This window comes from Neoarthrinium moseri (genome assembly GCF_022829205.1).
Source record: "Neoarthrinium moseri strain CBS 164.80 chromosome Unknown scaffold7_Wmoseri_CBS_16480, whole genome shotgun sequence".
NCBI classification, from domain to species: domain Eukaryota; kingdom Fungi; phylum Ascomycota; class Sordariomycetes; order Amphisphaeriales; family Apiosporaceae; genus Neoarthrinium; species Neoarthrinium moseri.
Genome location: NW_026055121.1, coordinates 257,387 through 273,688, shown reverse-complemented (window position 1 = coordinate 273,688; position 16,302 = coordinate 257,387). Strand labels below are relative to the sequence as shown.

At 53.5% G+C, this 16,302-nt stretch overlaps 3 protein-coding genes across 3 annotated transcripts; 1 reads left to right on the top strand and 2 right to left on the bottom strand.

Moving 5' to 3' along the window:
- Positions 1-766: 766 nt before the first annotated feature.
- JN550_003019 (uncharacterized protein) lies at positions 767-1,429 on the top strand (the record flags this gene model as incomplete). Its single annotated transcript, XM_049314377.1, has 2 exons — positions 767-1,245; positions 1,303-1,429. The coding sequence occupies 2 exons, from the start codon at positions 767-769 to the stop codon at positions 1,427-1,429; spliced, it is 606 nt and encodes a 201-aa protein (XP_049174854.1).
- Positions 1,430-7,007: 5,578 nt separating this feature from the next.
- On the bottom strand, positions 7,008-8,157 carry JN550_003018 (uncharacterized protein; the record flags this gene model as incomplete). The annotated part of the gene is made up of 2 exons (XM_049314376.1): positions 7,008-8,049; positions 8,111-8,157. 2 exons carry the CDS (start codon positions 8,155-8,157, stop codon positions 7,008-7,010), a joined length of 1,089 nt encoding a protein of 362 aa, XP_049174853.1.
- Positions 8,158-9,391: 1,234 nt separating this feature from the next.
- JN550_003017 (uncharacterized protein) lies at positions 9,392-11,374 on the bottom strand (the record flags this gene model as incomplete). Its single annotated transcript, XM_049314375.1, has 3 exons — positions 9,392-9,842; positions 9,905-10,933; positions 10,998-11,374. The coding sequence occupies 3 exons, from the start codon at positions 11,372-11,374 to the stop codon at positions 9,392-9,394; spliced, it is 1,857 nt and encodes a 618-aa protein (XP_049174852.1).
- Between the last annotated feature and the right edge of the window lie 4,928 nt (positions 11,375-16,302).

The window sequence follows — 16,302 nt, the reverse complement described above, 5'->3', positions numbered from 1 at the left end:
GAGTGATGTAGATAAATAAATGTTGGCTGGCGGCGGTGGACCTGATGACGGCTTGTCGTCATTGGCCTGTGTCTTTCAAGCTTTAATTTACGCGCTGGGACGCGTGCACGGCCCTGAGGCTCTTCGACTATATAACTTGTGCTGGTGAGGCAGCCAAAGAAGGCAAAGGGGCGAGAGGGGAAAAAAAAAAAAAAAAAAAAGGAAATAAGACATTGCTCCTTTTCTACACGACCACTCATACTTTATACCAGTGTTTGTCACGATAAGAAAGCCTTAGGAAACACTACAAATCGCCACATACAGCCAACAGACAGGCGACGACGAAGTTGTCGGCTAGCTGATTAAGGCTCAGAAACTCCCGGTCAGGTACGGACTAGTTTGCTCGGTCTTGATGTGAAGGCATTTGCGACACAGTCATGTAAAACCAGGAAGAACTTACCACGGTGCTCATTTGCTTTTCCATGTACTCCGGCGCACAAACGCTCCCCCAGACAGTCAATTGTCTGGCCTTGAGTTGCAATTCTAGTCTCGACGTCTGAAGGTCCAGCGCCACCCCAAACAAGCCACACCTAAAGTTGACACCCCGCCCGCAGTCTAAACTGAGCGCTGGGCGCCTTCTCACCACCAGCACCAACCGAGCCTCACTTTACACAACTATCGACCTGGTCACGCAGAGAACAAAACTCGGCCGTGGCTGCGCTCACATTGGAGCCCCTACAACATACGCGGGCCTTGGTTCCTCAGTCTAGGGCAACCGCGCCGGGAGATGTCCATCCCTAACGTATGGCACCATCGCAAGGTGGCCGATGCCGCTGCAAAGGCTTGTGATATCTGCTATCGGCCCAGCACCAGTGTCTTGGTCACGCCCGAAAAGCAAGATTTCTTCTACATCTGCCCGGTCCACCTTAGAGACACTAAGTTTGCTACTCCCATCATCGACCATGAGGCCATCGCAGCCAAAAAGAAGAGGGAGATGGACGAGGAGCTGGAGCGTGTGAAGAAGGAGTACGAGGAGAAGCAACGAAAGAAGAAAGAAAAGGCGAACGCAGACGACAAGTCAAAGTCTGAAGATAAAGAGAAAGACGCCAAGGATCAGGAGAAGAAGGATGGTTCTAAATCCAAGGACGAGGCCAGTCCCGTTATCCTGCCTCCGGTATTAGCGGGCCGTACTGACTTCATTCAACAGGCCAGACCTGACCCGGCAACACCTCAAGAAGAAGAGCCACGGGTCTTCGCCTTGCAGAAGTGAGTATACGCCGGCCCCTTGCCGCTCCGCAGCACGGCGTCACTGATCGGTCTTAGGAGTTTCCACCAACAACGGATCAACAAAAAGCAGCAAGCCGAGCTGGCAAAGCGAAATCGTGAACGGCTGGCTAACCCCAACCTCTTCCCCTCGGTGCCAAAGGGTGCACCGGGCCCTCAAGGCTAAAAGATGACATGTCTTTCCTCTAGTACTGGATCTGGGACAGGAGCTGGATAAATGGGCCGAAAACTGGGTCGCCTGTCTTCGCTTCACGATGCATTCTGCAATAGACTGCACGCATACTGCCACGCAACCCTAACCCAGAATACTTATGACCTTCTCACAATAGGCAGAGTACTTCGGCCCCAAGTATTCCCTCTAGTTGACATGCACGTTAGGCTACATCTGTGGATGCTTTAATATGGCCTAGAGTCATCTCCGGCCGCATCACGGTGTTCTCTCTATGGTCACTTGGGACATAGCGATGCACCACCTCGATGATACATGCAGCGAGCGGACGGACATAAGAGCTATTAAGGTCCATCTGCACACCATACGGCATGCAACCGAGCGACGCATATCACACAAGTACTGTACATTTGACTATAGCCACCCCGGGTTGTGTCGCATTGAACTGCTTCCGCCCGTCAGCCAAAATAATCACTCGACATCATCTTGAGAATGACGGATTGGCCCGCAAGTCACTCGACCCAATCCATCACATGATCTTCCCGCCTTTTCATTCCCTCAGCCTTACAAGGCGATCAGTGAACGCCATCGACATAAGTGCTGCTTATATGTGTCAGCTCGAGCTCGCTTCTGATCCTCCTGGAACCGCGTTTTGCCTATCCTACCATGTGTATGCCTTGGACGTCTACGTGGATCACGCAATCTTATCAATTTCTCCACGCAACACCAGCAAGCTGCATGGCTTTTCTTTTGTGATCTCAGTCGGCCGACGTTTCGCGCAGGCGAACTGGGGTCTCACGGCTACAGATTGCAGTAGGCAGTTGGATCCTTCAGCCGTGACCATATACCCTTTCAGGGTCTAGTGCTTACCGCACGCTTCCAAGAGAAGCAGCCACAGCACCTCGATAGTGGACAGCTCGCTCTAGCAATCAACTTTGCGTCCGAGACGGCATGGGCTCGGCTGCTTTCGTGTAGCTGCGTCAAAATGTCTCCCCACGAATGAAAAAGTCGCTTCGGCCAAGCGTGCATCACCCTTTGCGGCCAGATTCGGCTCTGCGTGATTAAAGTCTCGTCGTCTTGCAGGGGGAATCATCTCGAGGGTCCTTTTGGACTTGCATTAGTTGGCCAGGATCCTGTGATCTACTATTCGCCCGTGATCTCTGAGCGAAAAGCACACGTGCGGCCCAAGCAAGTACGGCCCGGCGCAGTGCAGCAGTGGATGTGGCCCGCTCTCATCGTTGGCCGACGAGGGGTATCTGACGTTGAGTCACCATGAGTAAGAGAGCTATGACACGTATTATCGGTACGCGGAAGTCTGTTCTACTTCATCTACTCTCCGTTGGTCAAGTGGCTAAGTGTGTAATGCGGGATGTTGAGGTCGTTTAGCCTAGCGACTATGAACAGGCAACAACCAAACGGAGATCGGATATAATGCTATGTTGAATACTTAAGTAGTAGCCAACAGACTAATGGGGAATACATATCAATTCAAATAGTTAAGGAGAGATGCATCAGATTGACATGATCAGTCCTGATAGTTCATTGACAACAGACCATGTGTACTACGAAACCAACTATAGAGGTCTATCACTCACCACCAAATCGTTACATCTTTAGATTGTATCTCACCCATGCTCTCTCTACAGCAAAAGCAGGCTACTGATCCCCCACACAGTCGCTAGCTTCTGCGGCCGCTAGGGATTATTGATACGTACATCAGGTCTTCCGAGTCTTAGCACGCGGCCGCCTAGGGCGGGCAACGGCTCCGGACTATCCTCCCGTAAGAAACCCCTAACTACTAACCACGGGCCAGACCCGAAGACCTTGTCGTCGCAGCCCCAGACTCCGAAGCCGACAGTCGTCAGGCACCTATAGTGGGTTCTCCTGACTCTACTAGATACACGCTTTGAATTGCAGCTTGTAGATTCCTGCATACTGTCCTAGCAACACGTCGTTCAGAAACTTGGGATAATGGTATACCTCTAATACTCTGTGCTGGATGGCTTCCAGTATAAGCATTGGTACCGCGCCAATGGCACAGTAATCAGCAGCGCGTCTCGCCTTGCGGTTCAGCCACGGTTCACCGGCTGCGGGAAGTATGACTCTTTGGGGAATATACACCGGCAATCTATACTTGTCAGCCTCAGGCCTCTCCCAGGACTGAGAATGTCAGTATGGCCATTTTCCGGGTCTCGCACATTCTTTGCCCGCTGCTAGTGGGACTACGAATATAGACCCGCGAGATCGTCATGTATCTTCACTGTTTTGGACGTTGATTATCGAAGTTCAGAGCATGCATCGTTACACTCGTAATCATGTCGTATAATCGGACTTGTTGATCTTAGGTGCTCCATGTTGCAACTCCTCTGGACCCCAACGCCGGGCGGTGTCGTCTTAGGGGGGTTTGCCGTGGTTATTCTAGTACCTCTTTAAACTACCAGCCAAAAAAGTACCCGTGAGACCCCGTTACTCCCATATCTGATGATCGGCGGGCTATATCCTACAAAAGACAAGATTCCTAATGTGCCCAGCACCACCTGACAACGCACTGCCGGCCACACCCTCTTGCAAGGCTAGACTGATGGGGCCGACGGCGGCGGCGTTCCGGCCCCAGGGATACTCTTTCGTTTCCACCCACCGGTGTATCCGGAGAGACCATCGGGAATCACATCGTAGCCCCTGACATCGGGACATGACCAGGCACCTCCCCGCGGTCTGATGGTGAGGGCAGCCAACCCCCGCACCTGCGACGCGCAGCTCGTATCGTGACAAAAGGAAGTCCGGGGTCTTCATTCGGGGGTCCCAGGGGCTTCGGTGACAAACTCATTTTCAACACCCCCTTCCCCCTGAATGAAATCATCCCGCGTTGGGGGTCGCCTGCGGGCTGAAGCTACCCTGAGCTTTTCGCCCACCTGAGACCGAGTGGCGGCGCGTGGGGAGTCGTGGTAACGTGCCATTGTTTGCCCGTTGCCGCGTTGATCCTGAGCCTCTTCGAGCGCGCAGCATGCTCTGTTGCCACGGGTCAAAGCCACGTTCCATGAGGCAACGAGGGTGGAGGGTTTTTCTGAGCCTTCCGAACAGAGCACTGCGCAGTCCCCTCCGGCAACCGCAGCTAATAAGCGCGGCGCCCTAATCCGGAGGATCTAGCAGAGATTCTCTTTTTATCTGGCGCCGCGGTTTCGTGTGTAAGTCGGGTTTGTCATGGGCAAGGGTGTTATTGCGCTAGAGGTCCCCGACAAGGACGTGGGAGTCAATCCTCCAGACACGGGCCCTCCTAGTCGACTTTGCGATATCCGGACTCACTTACACCGAGCTAGTCATAACCCTGCGGCTTGGGCCAAGATTCTTGATGATAAGCCATTATATTGCTTAATATAGTGTTGCTTAATGGGTACTGGCGCTCAGTCCCCTGGCCTATGGCCGTCGCGGAACTACCGTGCTCTAAGGATTCGTCAGGGGTTTTTCGACCCCGGAACACGGGGAATGCCGTCAATGTTGGGGTCGGTACCGTTTTTGTTCAGGATTTTGGAGATCTTGCGACCTAAGGGATCAGGATAGCGTACCTGGTGAGGGCGCATACTCGGTGGGAAGCGCCGCGGGTCACGGAGCTCCCGCTCTCCTGTGCGTTGTCCATCTCGAACGGCCTCGCCGTCTGGAGCCGATACCTGGATGCTCCGCAGCCGCCGGCGCACCGCCGCGCATATGCAACTGTATTGATCCCTCAGGATCCTACAGCTAATTTTGTATCTGTTCAGTTTTAAATAGTCCCTTTTCGGCAATTGAACAATACGGCCATGTCAGGTTGGGTCGCATAGGGTAGCAGGTTGTTGATGTGTGTGCAATTATGCGGGCGTCAGGGGGTCCGCCTGGGGGCATGGTATAGACCGAAACTTTTTGTGCAGATGCATCGCCTACAATCCAATCAGTAGGAACGCCGCACTAGACAACGTAGTTAGTTGGTCCCTTGTTTAGTTCCACCCCGGAATTTCTCCTTGGCTCCCGGTACGGGGAGAAGAGGGGTTCACTCCCTGTGGCAGATGATATGATCTGATCTGATCCAGCGGATGTGCTTCCAAGCCTTACGCGCACGTTATCATGAAGAGGTCGTAGCCTATTAGATAGAACGAGGCTTTCAGGTCCACGAGTGGCCAGCTCTCTGAGAAGCACTTATTCACGAGCATTGGTTGCAAGACTTGGATCGTTCATCAGAACAGGATCACATGATAAGTCAGTCGACGCCTTTGAGCCGACATGGATTTGCACATTTTCCCATCTGCGAGGTTCTTTTCGACCTCACATCGTTCGTGAAGACTTGCGGCCGTCAGATTAGGCATACTATGTTATATCTCGAGAGATTTCGGTTTGGCTTACAACCAGAGTCCGGCAGACTGTACCGGTGATATATTATATCACGACTATGGGTCATTCCGTGCTTCATCCAACAAGCCTAAAGGTCGAAGGTACATGGCCTTCTGGTACCTACCTAGTGAGGTGTGGTCGTGCGCCACAGTATTTATTCCAGGACAACTAGAAGACAGGGACATTCATTTGTCCTGTAAAAAAAAATATGCTAGGATATACTCCATTTCTCCATTCAGAAACATTGATGACGAGGTAGCACAATTCTTCAATTGGGTGTCCTGCAGGTCTTTATCCCAGGCAGCACTGCATTAAGGCTTCGAAACCAATGGCCCTCTGCAGTTTACTTGATTCAGGTGTCTACCTATGAGATATATGCAGCTGGCTGACACGTCAATTGGACGACGCTGTCAAGGTTCCCCAATAACGAGGGCGGATTCCGATTTGGTAAGACAACACCCTGCCGGTTTGCGGGGGTTGTCAGATGGGATTGTTGCGAAAACCCATGCTCGAAGCTAGCCTATTGTTGGTTGTCTTGAGATTTGGAAATAACGCCGAAGAAGTCGGTCACGAGCGTTTGACAGGACTCTGGCAGACGAGACTATTCTCCCACCATAGATCACATCCATACGGTACGCGTGACTGTGTCTATTGTTTCTCAAGGATTGACGAACATGATGACTCCACCAATGCCGAGAGTGGGGTCAGCGTGCATTCTGACGCAACAGTGTGGTTCGTTGTCACAAGCTGTGGATGCTGGTTTCTCCGGATTGGTAACTCATACAGAGGGGTTCTCGATGATAGGCTCCAATACGGAGGATTGCGGCGCGCAACGGCCCCATCTGGCGTCGAGACATAACTTGACCGGTTGGCATGCGAGGAAAAGCTTGGAGGTTATCATGCTGTCAGCTTCCCAATAAGTAGATCAGGCCGAGAAAGCAACAGGAGCTTGGCGTGAGCCTAGTAGCCAACCTCTGGAAAGCTCTTGATGCATCCACGCCTGGTCATGTCGGAGTCCGCTGTTGAGGGGGCGTTAGGGCAGATTGCAGAATGGCGGGATGAAGCGACCTACGGGCTACTTGCCGGTCCAACGTAAGCAGCCCCCAGGTAGCACTAGATCTGTGCCAGGCTCCCTGGCCAGGTAAGCTGCTTGATTGACACAGCTCAAAAAAAGACGCTGTGGTTTTCGTAGATCTCCCGTAGGATACCGAGGTAATTATAAGCTGCCGCTGCGGCCCGGTGGCATGCGGATTCCCATCCCACCAGGCCGGACATCCGCTTCGTCGACCCGGCTCCGATTGAGTGAAAACGCAGGACACACCCATTCGCCGCAGCTACATTTGAACCCCTGCCAAGCAAAACGACCGACGATGGCGTTACATTTGGCATTGGGACAGATCAAGCGGCCATCGAGTGCCCCATCCTCAAGAGCCGGCCGCATCCAGGACAATGTATCGACAAAGATGTGAGGGCAAGGGGAGGCTGGGTTTTCCGTCTTCCCGGTGCCTTGATGACCTACAACGAATTGGGAATTTGCAAGAGTGCGGCGGCACTTCTTGCATCTCAGTTGCTTTTCGGCACTGGCCTCGTGCTTCGGTTGGTCCTCCGACGATTCAGCCTCGTCCTCGAAACGTATCCAGTCGGCATCCGGCGCCATACCAAGGTCGCGAGCTTCTTTCAGCTTGCTCTCATAGAGCCATTTCTGGTAGATGGGATGATTCTCAACATCCCTGTCGTCATCTGCCGGGCAGCCCATCTCCCACCACAGTTCGAGTTGGCGCATGAAGCCGGGGTTCGGCTCTGCGATTGAACGCGCCTCTCGCACCAGCGTCAGAGCCTGGATGACAGCTGCATTTGCCGTCTCGCGCCGCTGCGTCGGGGATGTTGCTGAGTGACTGAATTGCTTCCCCCCAAAACGATGAGGGTACTTGTAAAGCAAGTAAGCGACTACGCACGTCACGGAACGGGATTTGCCCATTGCGCAGTGTACGTATACCGCTCCTGTTGGATCCGATGACTTCGGTTCCGCCGTCTCGTTTGGACCATCTCGAGGCGGGTATAAGCCTTGATCGATAAACCTGACGGCAGACGACAGGTACACAAGCAAGTCTTGGTCGTCTACATCGTCGACATCGATGCTCAGATGGTTGAAGCGATTGGCCCTCTCACCCCATCCGTCAAACGAGTATTTTATCACAGACAGCACTGAAGTGATGTTTCTCTCTTCCAGAAGCTCCGGCTTCCGAAGAGCGAAGATCCTGCATTATTGTCAACACTCGAGGCTTGTCACAAGATGGCGTCGGTTGGGAGACGACTCACCCTCCAACGTAGAGATCCTCCTTGCCCGCGATCCTGTCAAAGGCCATGATTAGGGATTTCAGCGTAGAACGCTTCACTTGCCGCGAGTGTGAGACCTCCTCTGCTCCTGTAGCAGGACTGTCCTGCGCGGCTCTTAGCAGATGTGAAGTAACCCCGCTCTCATGAGGTGGGTGGGTTTTTAGATCTGTATCCTAGAAAATAAAGAGCTGTTCTACAAGCCCGGCGCGCAACAAATTGTCTTTGTCATCTGCGTTCAGGCCTGACAAACAATGTGCCAGCGACGACTAAGAGTAGACGTTTGCAGTGGCTGGTTCAAACCCACGGCTCCAGTAGGGTCGCTTCCAGATTTTCTCCAAGCTGCCACCGTAGGGCTGAGATGAATCATGTGACTGCACTAAAACTACGGTGTCGAGTCGGTCTCGGAGGACTTCTGTGTGGGGCTTTGCGTCGCTCTAGTATTCCGCATCACCAACTTGGGCAACTGGCACATCTCTGCCCAAGGGCCAGTTCTCTGGACATGTTTCTGTTTAGAATCAATCTGGCTTTTCTATATTTTCCGTTTCCGTTTCCGTTTCCATTTCCTCTAGTTGTACAATGGGGCGTCATGGCTCATAATGGTTTCTTCAGTTTGCCCACGTCTTGTGACTGGAGCCTGGCCCACGGATATTGCTGGGCCTTCTGGTCTGGCAAGGTTGCAATTCATTCATCTACCCGTCTCTCTGCAAAATCGCCAGCCATGTATGTCAGTATCTTTTCTTCGCTCCAGAATGCTGCGAGCTGAACGTAATCCGATCGATCAATGACGCAGCAGAGTAATCTGGCTAGACTCGCTACACACCGTTCTCCCTGTCTGCGTCTTTTCTTGTCTTGTTGTAATGATCCTCATATCTCATGTCAAGCCTGTGGCTTTCAAAACGGTTTGATGTGTCCTTACGGTGTCCGTGTGACATCGTGCATGCCCCCTCCAAATGCAAGCATGCGGCAGTGTAGAAGCTGAGTCTCTGCTGACTGTTTGCTGAGACGCAAATGCCCATGTCAGCAAGCAACTGCATTTCGTACACTAGCCACTAGGGCCGCCTATTCTGTGCCGCCGCCCAATCCTCAGCAGTTCCCGCTCTTGTGTCAGGAGATCACATCATGCCACCTCGACTTCCAAGTTCCTTCAACTACGCCTGTGCTAGGCTATTCCAAAGCTACGGTTGATCAGGCGGGTCTTTTCCATTATTCGAGCCCCAGACCGCGATGGCGCGGTCTCTGAGGTTCCAGGTCTAATGGGCCTTCTCATCGTGGCTGCGGCGGTTCCTCCTCGATCATACAAGCGGTCTCCAGCATATTGGTCCATTTCCCGCTTGTTCCCGCATGACTGTGCTTTAGATGTTGTCTGAAGTGGTCTGCACGATAGAACTTCTTGCTGGAATTGCACTCCCTGAACTTGTGCACCTCTTGTAGATGCCGTAATCTGTCGTCCCAATCCTGCTCAGTAGCATGACGAGCGCGGCCAGCACCACCGCTGCGCAAGAATTCTTCTCCACAATAACCGCAGGCGTCTGCCTCGCCAGGGCGATTGGAGCTGTCGTGGAATGCTTTGTCGTAGCCCGCAACATGAAGCGCCGAGCAGGACCAGCTATGGCGCCTTACGTGCAGACTATTTTGGTGGCGCTCTGCCTCGTTCTTGTTTTTGAAACGGTTCCCACAAAAAGAGCACTCGTATTGTTTCTCAGCTGCGTGAGCACTAGGGAACTACATGTCAGTAATTTTACTCAGCACGGACAAAAGGCTTCCCGGAATGCTTACTTGAGTTCTTCAGCGGTCTCGAACTTCTTGGGCTTCTTTGGGCAGCATTCACACATGTAGAATCCTTGTATACGAGAAATGCTGGCCTTGGGAAGCTCAGTCAATTTCCGTGGCGAGGCCAGCGGCCGTGAATCGCTGACCTGGCGCTGGTGTGGGGTACGCATGACAGACGACCGTGGAGACTGTGTTAGTGAGATTGGCGTATTGAAAGGAGAATCTACAGGCGAAAGGCCGCCTGGAGATAGCCCGCCAGGGGACCGTCGGCCAAAAGACGAAGCTATGCTGGTGCCACTGGCAGCTGTCATCGGGAGGGATGGAGCATAAGAGCCACCGCGTCCATTTGACGAGATGGAAGAAAAGGAACTCTGGGGGATGGTGAGCCTTGGTTGTGGTGAAGCTCTGGAGGCACCCTCGCGGCGGCGCAACAGCTCGCTGGCGCCAGGCAGGCCTTGCAGCGGCAACTCATCTCCGGGAGGCGATGAAGCCCGGCGCTTCTGACCAATTGTTTGATATTCGGAACGTATTGAGCCCTCCTCGAGGTGCAACCGACCCATTCCAGCATCCTCCATGGTAAAGTCCATCTCATCTGCATTGTTATCGTAGCTGCCCTGCGTCGAAACTGTGATATCATCCGCCATGGAGCCGCTATTTGTTCTCTTGGAGCGGAATGGAGGTGATCTGTCGGGATCCGTAGCGTCAATAGGAGAACGATAGTCGCTGCTGCCCATACCGTAGAAAGGAGGGTTTATTGGGGAGATGGCCGAATGGGTGGGCGTGTCGGTCAAGTGGCCGGGAGAATCAACGAATAGATTCGAGGTCGACCGAATTGGCAAAGACAGCGATGGGAGCTGCCGGCTTTCTGTTACGCCCCCTCGTGACAAAACGTCGTTTGCCGAAGAACTGAGAGTGGGTCGGTTTTCAAGCGTCCTCTTTGCATCAAACCTTTTCAACATTGAGCTGTCATAGTCGTTCCCTGTCGGTCGGTATAGTTGATCGTGGGACATGAGCTTTGCTTGTGGTTGTTTCGGTCTGTACCAGCGAGAATGTTAGTACATCCGGGGCGTAGTCAAGAAGAGAAACTTTGTCCACGTACAGACTAGGCTCGAAGCTGTGATATCCTTCGTCCCTATCCAGTCTCATGGTTTTGCTGGTGCCATATCGGCCATGCCCAGGTCGATCTGCCTTGGGGCTATGGTCCAAGCTGCCATAACTCGACGTCGAGCCCTGAGAATAGTCGCGGTTGTGGTTGGCGAACGAGGGCGGCTCCCCGATGAACCTGGGCGGCGGCAGCGGCGGGGGTGCTATTTCGTCCTCCCTCTGTGGGCGCTTTGGGATCCCCATTGGTATAGAGCCTGGGGAGAAGCCGGACGCAAATGGCCGGGGTCTATTCGAGAAGTGGTTCGACGACTCGATGTATATAGACGGAGTGGCGCCTCCTGGCTCCCTCGGGGGGAACCCTGACGTCGTCATCTTGCTCAATCCTCGCACGCCTGTTGAACTCGATGTTCTAGGGGAGGGCGTTGTTTGCGCCTGGCCCAATATTCTGGTTGCCACGGGTGTAGCTCCCTCTGTGCCAGCTGAAGCCGGAGTCGGGCGGTAACTCAACCAGGAAGCGCATAGACAAACCGACCAGGTCTCAAAAGTTTGCCAGCGCGGCTGCCGTGTTGCCGCACGCCGCGGTCGTACTGGAAGGCGGTGTTCTAGTCGTGTGAGGGCTCCGGGAGGGAGATGTCGTAGGGATACAGGTGGCGAGACTCGTATCGGCGGCGCCGATGTGATTCGTTGGAGGCGCTGTTGCAGCAAAGAAAAAGAGAGGGAATGCAGAAAAGAGCAATCAAGGGGTATCAATGCAACAAGATGCACATAATGCAGAGAATAATAATAATAATAATAATAATAGTACAGCCCCCGCGGAAGGACAGAAACTCGAGATGCGTGTGTTTCCTGGGCAGCGACTACTCTGCTTTAAACATATGTAGGTAGCAGTAGAAAGTAGTAAGTCGCTTTAGGCTGAACCACCCACGGCGCGAGGATTAGGCGAGCACTATGTCATTAGCCAACTCTCCCTCTCTCTGTTGTGTCTGTGTGTCTCTGCCTCGCTCTCTTTTTCTGTAAGTGTCTCGTCTTCTTCCCTGGTCTGGTTGCAGGATGGGAGGCCCAGTGTGGACGGGCCAGGAGAAGACGGGGATGCGTGGTGAGGGCCGTCCGGAAACTCTGGAGTAGAGAGGAGAGAAAGGAAGAGACTATGGCGTGGTCGTGACAATTCCCAAGCGAAGCGTCTACAAGCAGCAGCAGCGTCGAGGTGCAGGAGGGGTGAAGGGTATTAGTCCAAGGAGCGCACGACTACGATGGTACTAGAAACCACCACTTGCCGTTCAGCCCTCCAGAACAAGACCAGGGAAGCTACAGGGGTCTCTGGGTTTGGGAGTGGGTGAACTTGCAGCGGCCCTACAGGGTCATATTTTGCAGGGTCGCGTCGGTACGTACCCCGACCATGCCCCATGCCGCCGAAGGGCAGGCCGCAGGGCAGGGGGGGTGTTCCCTCAGGCCGTGTGGGGAGGGGCGTGGTCCCAGAGCACGGCGCTACAGGGCTGTACTCCCCACCGCAAGCTGCTGCTCGCCAGGCCTGCCGGGGGGTGGGCAGCGGTGCGGGTGCGGTGAGTACCTCTGACATTTGTACCTGCCATGCAATTGCTGGAGTCCGGGCGGCCTTGGTCAGCGGGTGCTGATCTTATAAAGCAATAACTCGGCTGCTAATAATAATGGAGGGTTCAACGAATGGCTGGGGAGTCGTGCCTTGTGTGTGCACTGGATGCCCAATAGATTCGCCCACCTCTTGTGATCAACAACGATGTAAATTACCAAAAGGAAGAAAACCTAAGAGAAGAAACCCCAATAGAAGAAAGAGGGTAAGAGTGAACTCTGTTGAATTCTCCTCTCTGCTCAAGTCAGAGCGCCGTACGTACGTTACTGGGAGGTACGCACGCAGTCTGAAGGCTACCCGCCTCTGGAATGTAAACGCTTCGACGGACCATCAAGATCAACGATTGGGCTCAAAGTATTGAAAATGGCGGTTGCCTCTGGCAGAATACCAGAGCTGAACATCCCCAAACTCGTGGGCTTCTATGCGCATGACATTCCGCCCGATGCACCAAGAATTCCGCTACTGCAGCGCGCCAGCGGGGCCAGCTGAGTAGAGGTTTCCACTTGGCGCGTTACCAGCTGTTCAGTTACGTTCACTTACGTTCAGTTACCCGCAACACAATTCTACTGTGTAATCACGCAGCGGCACATGGACGCAATTCGGGTTGGCAGTCAGCGAAGTGTTGTGTCGAGAGAACCCCAAGTTAGCTTATACTCGAATGTGTGTACATGGAACCAAGCTTATGGTCCAATCGCGTGAGCCTTGGAAGCGTTTCCGTGTCGTTCTTAGGCCTTCATACGGACAACGATCGAGTCTCCCTTGTACCAATCGGCAGGCACCGGCTTCCACAGGCTTCAGCCCATGCACGGCGGGGACCTTTGCCTACCCGTCTGCCCGTTCAGCCCTGGAAGGCGGAAAGGGAACTCTTCTCACACGGGGTTACTCTCGCGGTTGATCTTGTCTAGTGTCATCAGGGCGAGCATCATCATGTACGGCTCTTTTGTCGTTGGGGGCTGTCGAGGTTCGCAGCAGGCTGCCCCTTCCAGGTGATGACACCGCCACTGCCATGCTCGGTATGGATCCCCTCATAGGTCGTTTAGGCAAGTCTATCCCAATCCGCCGTGCCAGATCTGCATACTTTCTGCAATCTATGTATTTACCTGTTATCGCTCATTCATTGTTTCTAGATTACTTTGAGTTACAGCCAGCAGCACTACGCCGCGCTCACGTCATCCTCCAGAAGTCAAAAGTACTATACAGCTGCCCAAAAGAATGTCATGGCTAGCCACCGTGCCATGTTACCGGAAACCAAGACACATGATCCACCTGTGTGCGCGATCTATACTCTTCCGGGGTGACTCGTTACCTTCGGCCAAAGGTACCGGGTTCGGTAAGGCGCGCGTACGTGAGGCATACGACGGAGCCGGGCTGTTGGAACTGACGCCAGTCTAGAGCGCGGAGATACTTCTTCGGACCTTCTATGCACGAGGGACAGACTATTCACGTAGTACCATAGTACGCATCATAGTGAGCCGGCAATTAAACTCTAATGTTGAATAATCGGAGACCGCAGGACGGTAACGGCAAGACTTGCACGTTGCTCTTGAGGCTCAAACCAGCACCAGGATACTCACAGGTTACATACTTGCACCCCCCACCTTGGCTGAGCCGCCCAAATCTCAAGACCTCGTTTCTCCACCCCCGTGACACACTTCAGACGCGGCCGCTGAGGTGCACTAGATGCCAAGCGCTCCTATTATCCGTCAGGTTGAGAGCACCCATGTGGGTGTCGAAACGACTGTAATAAACATCTACATTTCTCAGGGAATCGTAGTTAGGCTACCAGGTTAGCCCACCGTTCGCGAAGGTACGCTGGCTCTCGCTGGCGACCTAATCTTCCGTCGAGTCGAGCTTGGGCAGCCCCCATTAGAGATCATAAATCCCCGACCCGACCTGTGACTCGGCATTGACCAAATTTGTCCATGGGTCCGAATTCAGACGTGTGGCCCTGACAGCCGGCTTGGTGAATAACGAAACTTCTGCACATATCGTGTAAGTTATCGTATCGCGACTGGGATTCGAGAAAGGCTCCTCAGGTGCCGTATCAAGCGGGGCAGGTAAGCCTCGTCTATTCCCTCTCAGCCCTACAACCTGGAGTTGAGGCAGGCTAAAGGAAGGCTGCAAGTCAAGTGGCAGGGATCAAGTGGTGCGCCCCCCAGCACGTACTTGGAATGACGCAGGATGTGACCGCTTAGTGGCGCAGGCATCATCAGGGAGCCTGGTAGGGCAACGTATCACCCGTCATACTACTCCTTGCAGGCTTGTTCAACATGACCTGCCGACAGAGATGTAGGTGTCCGTCAGGAAGGGTACTGAAGGCGAGATGGTCGCCTTCCAGCGACACCCGCCTCCCCCTTTCGGCGTAATTATCGTTCACATATTTCTGAAGGTGAGCTAAGAATAGGAACATGAGTTGCAACCGGCCGCACATCAGGACCAGCACCGCGAATGACAGGCAAAGATTGAGTTAATTTGACCGCTGTATAGAAATACACCACCGCCTTAACGATGCTTACAGGCAAAACGCGCAAGAATATGCCAAGGCAACGTGGAGATTCGAGTCCAATGGTCTGAATCGTGCGTCCAACGTCTCATTTCGCCATAGACATCGATTTCGCCGAGGCGTTTCGCAGACCGGACATGCGAGCCATTTCAGGCCTTTCAGGTGTGCACCAGCCCGTTCAGCAGTGACGGACTTTAGGGCCCCATCATCATTCATGCCCAAAATGCAATTACATTACTCGGCAGGCCGAAACAAGAATTCATGGATGACCCGCAGTGGGTTGTGCGATACCTCGGCGCACCCTCTGTGCATGGAGATCCGGAACTGGTAGAACCGCAGGTTTTCAGCCCCTGGGCCTAATAGCAGTCCAGACTTTGCAAATGCGTGGGCGTAGGCATACGAGTAGTATCACACATTAGATCGTGCCAGATATGCTTCCACCATGGCGGGCGTCAAGAACGTAGTTATATCCAAATGCAGTAAAGCCTTCGATCAGGCAATTACCGCTAGTGGGCTTTGACTGGGTTGCTCCGAAGTTCTCATTAGCTGCCAAGGCTATCAGCCCACGACACAACCTCGTGCGGCGCTATGCTTCACGTCTAAAAACAAAGATCGACAAGTCATGTAAGTTAGACCCTTAGCCTCAGGTTGCCAGGATAGGAACAAGCCTGCAAGAGATCAGTCGAGCAATTGGGGCATCGTGCCTATCGAGGCTTATCCATGTCTCGTCTACCTGATGAGACGCGCGTCTATGTACCGTGGTACGCCATACTAACACCTCGGCGGGCTCAAAGAGTATACAGTCACGGGACAGATAGAGGCTAGCTTGCATTGCTCGGGCTTCAGCTCCGACCTAGAGCCTCGTGAACGAAGCGTGCTTCAACGTCGCCTGCGTGTGCAATGGCCGGACGACCATGGATCTCGGCTATCATGCCTGTCCTCTGCCCCTTCCGTCATTCGACTCCGTGTGTTGCGTATAGGGCTGGATGCACCGCTGCGGCACGGGTTCTGCAGGGTTGTTTGCGATAAAGCAGCAACGAAGGTCAAGGCGAATGTTCTGCACACTCCGGCTTCACTTGCCTCTTGACACTCACGAACAACCTCAGCACTGCCCGATTCCCTCATCTCCGAGTCGTGATCCAACCGAGGTGGGGGTCTTCAGGACGGTGAAACGACTTGTGGCAAACAGCG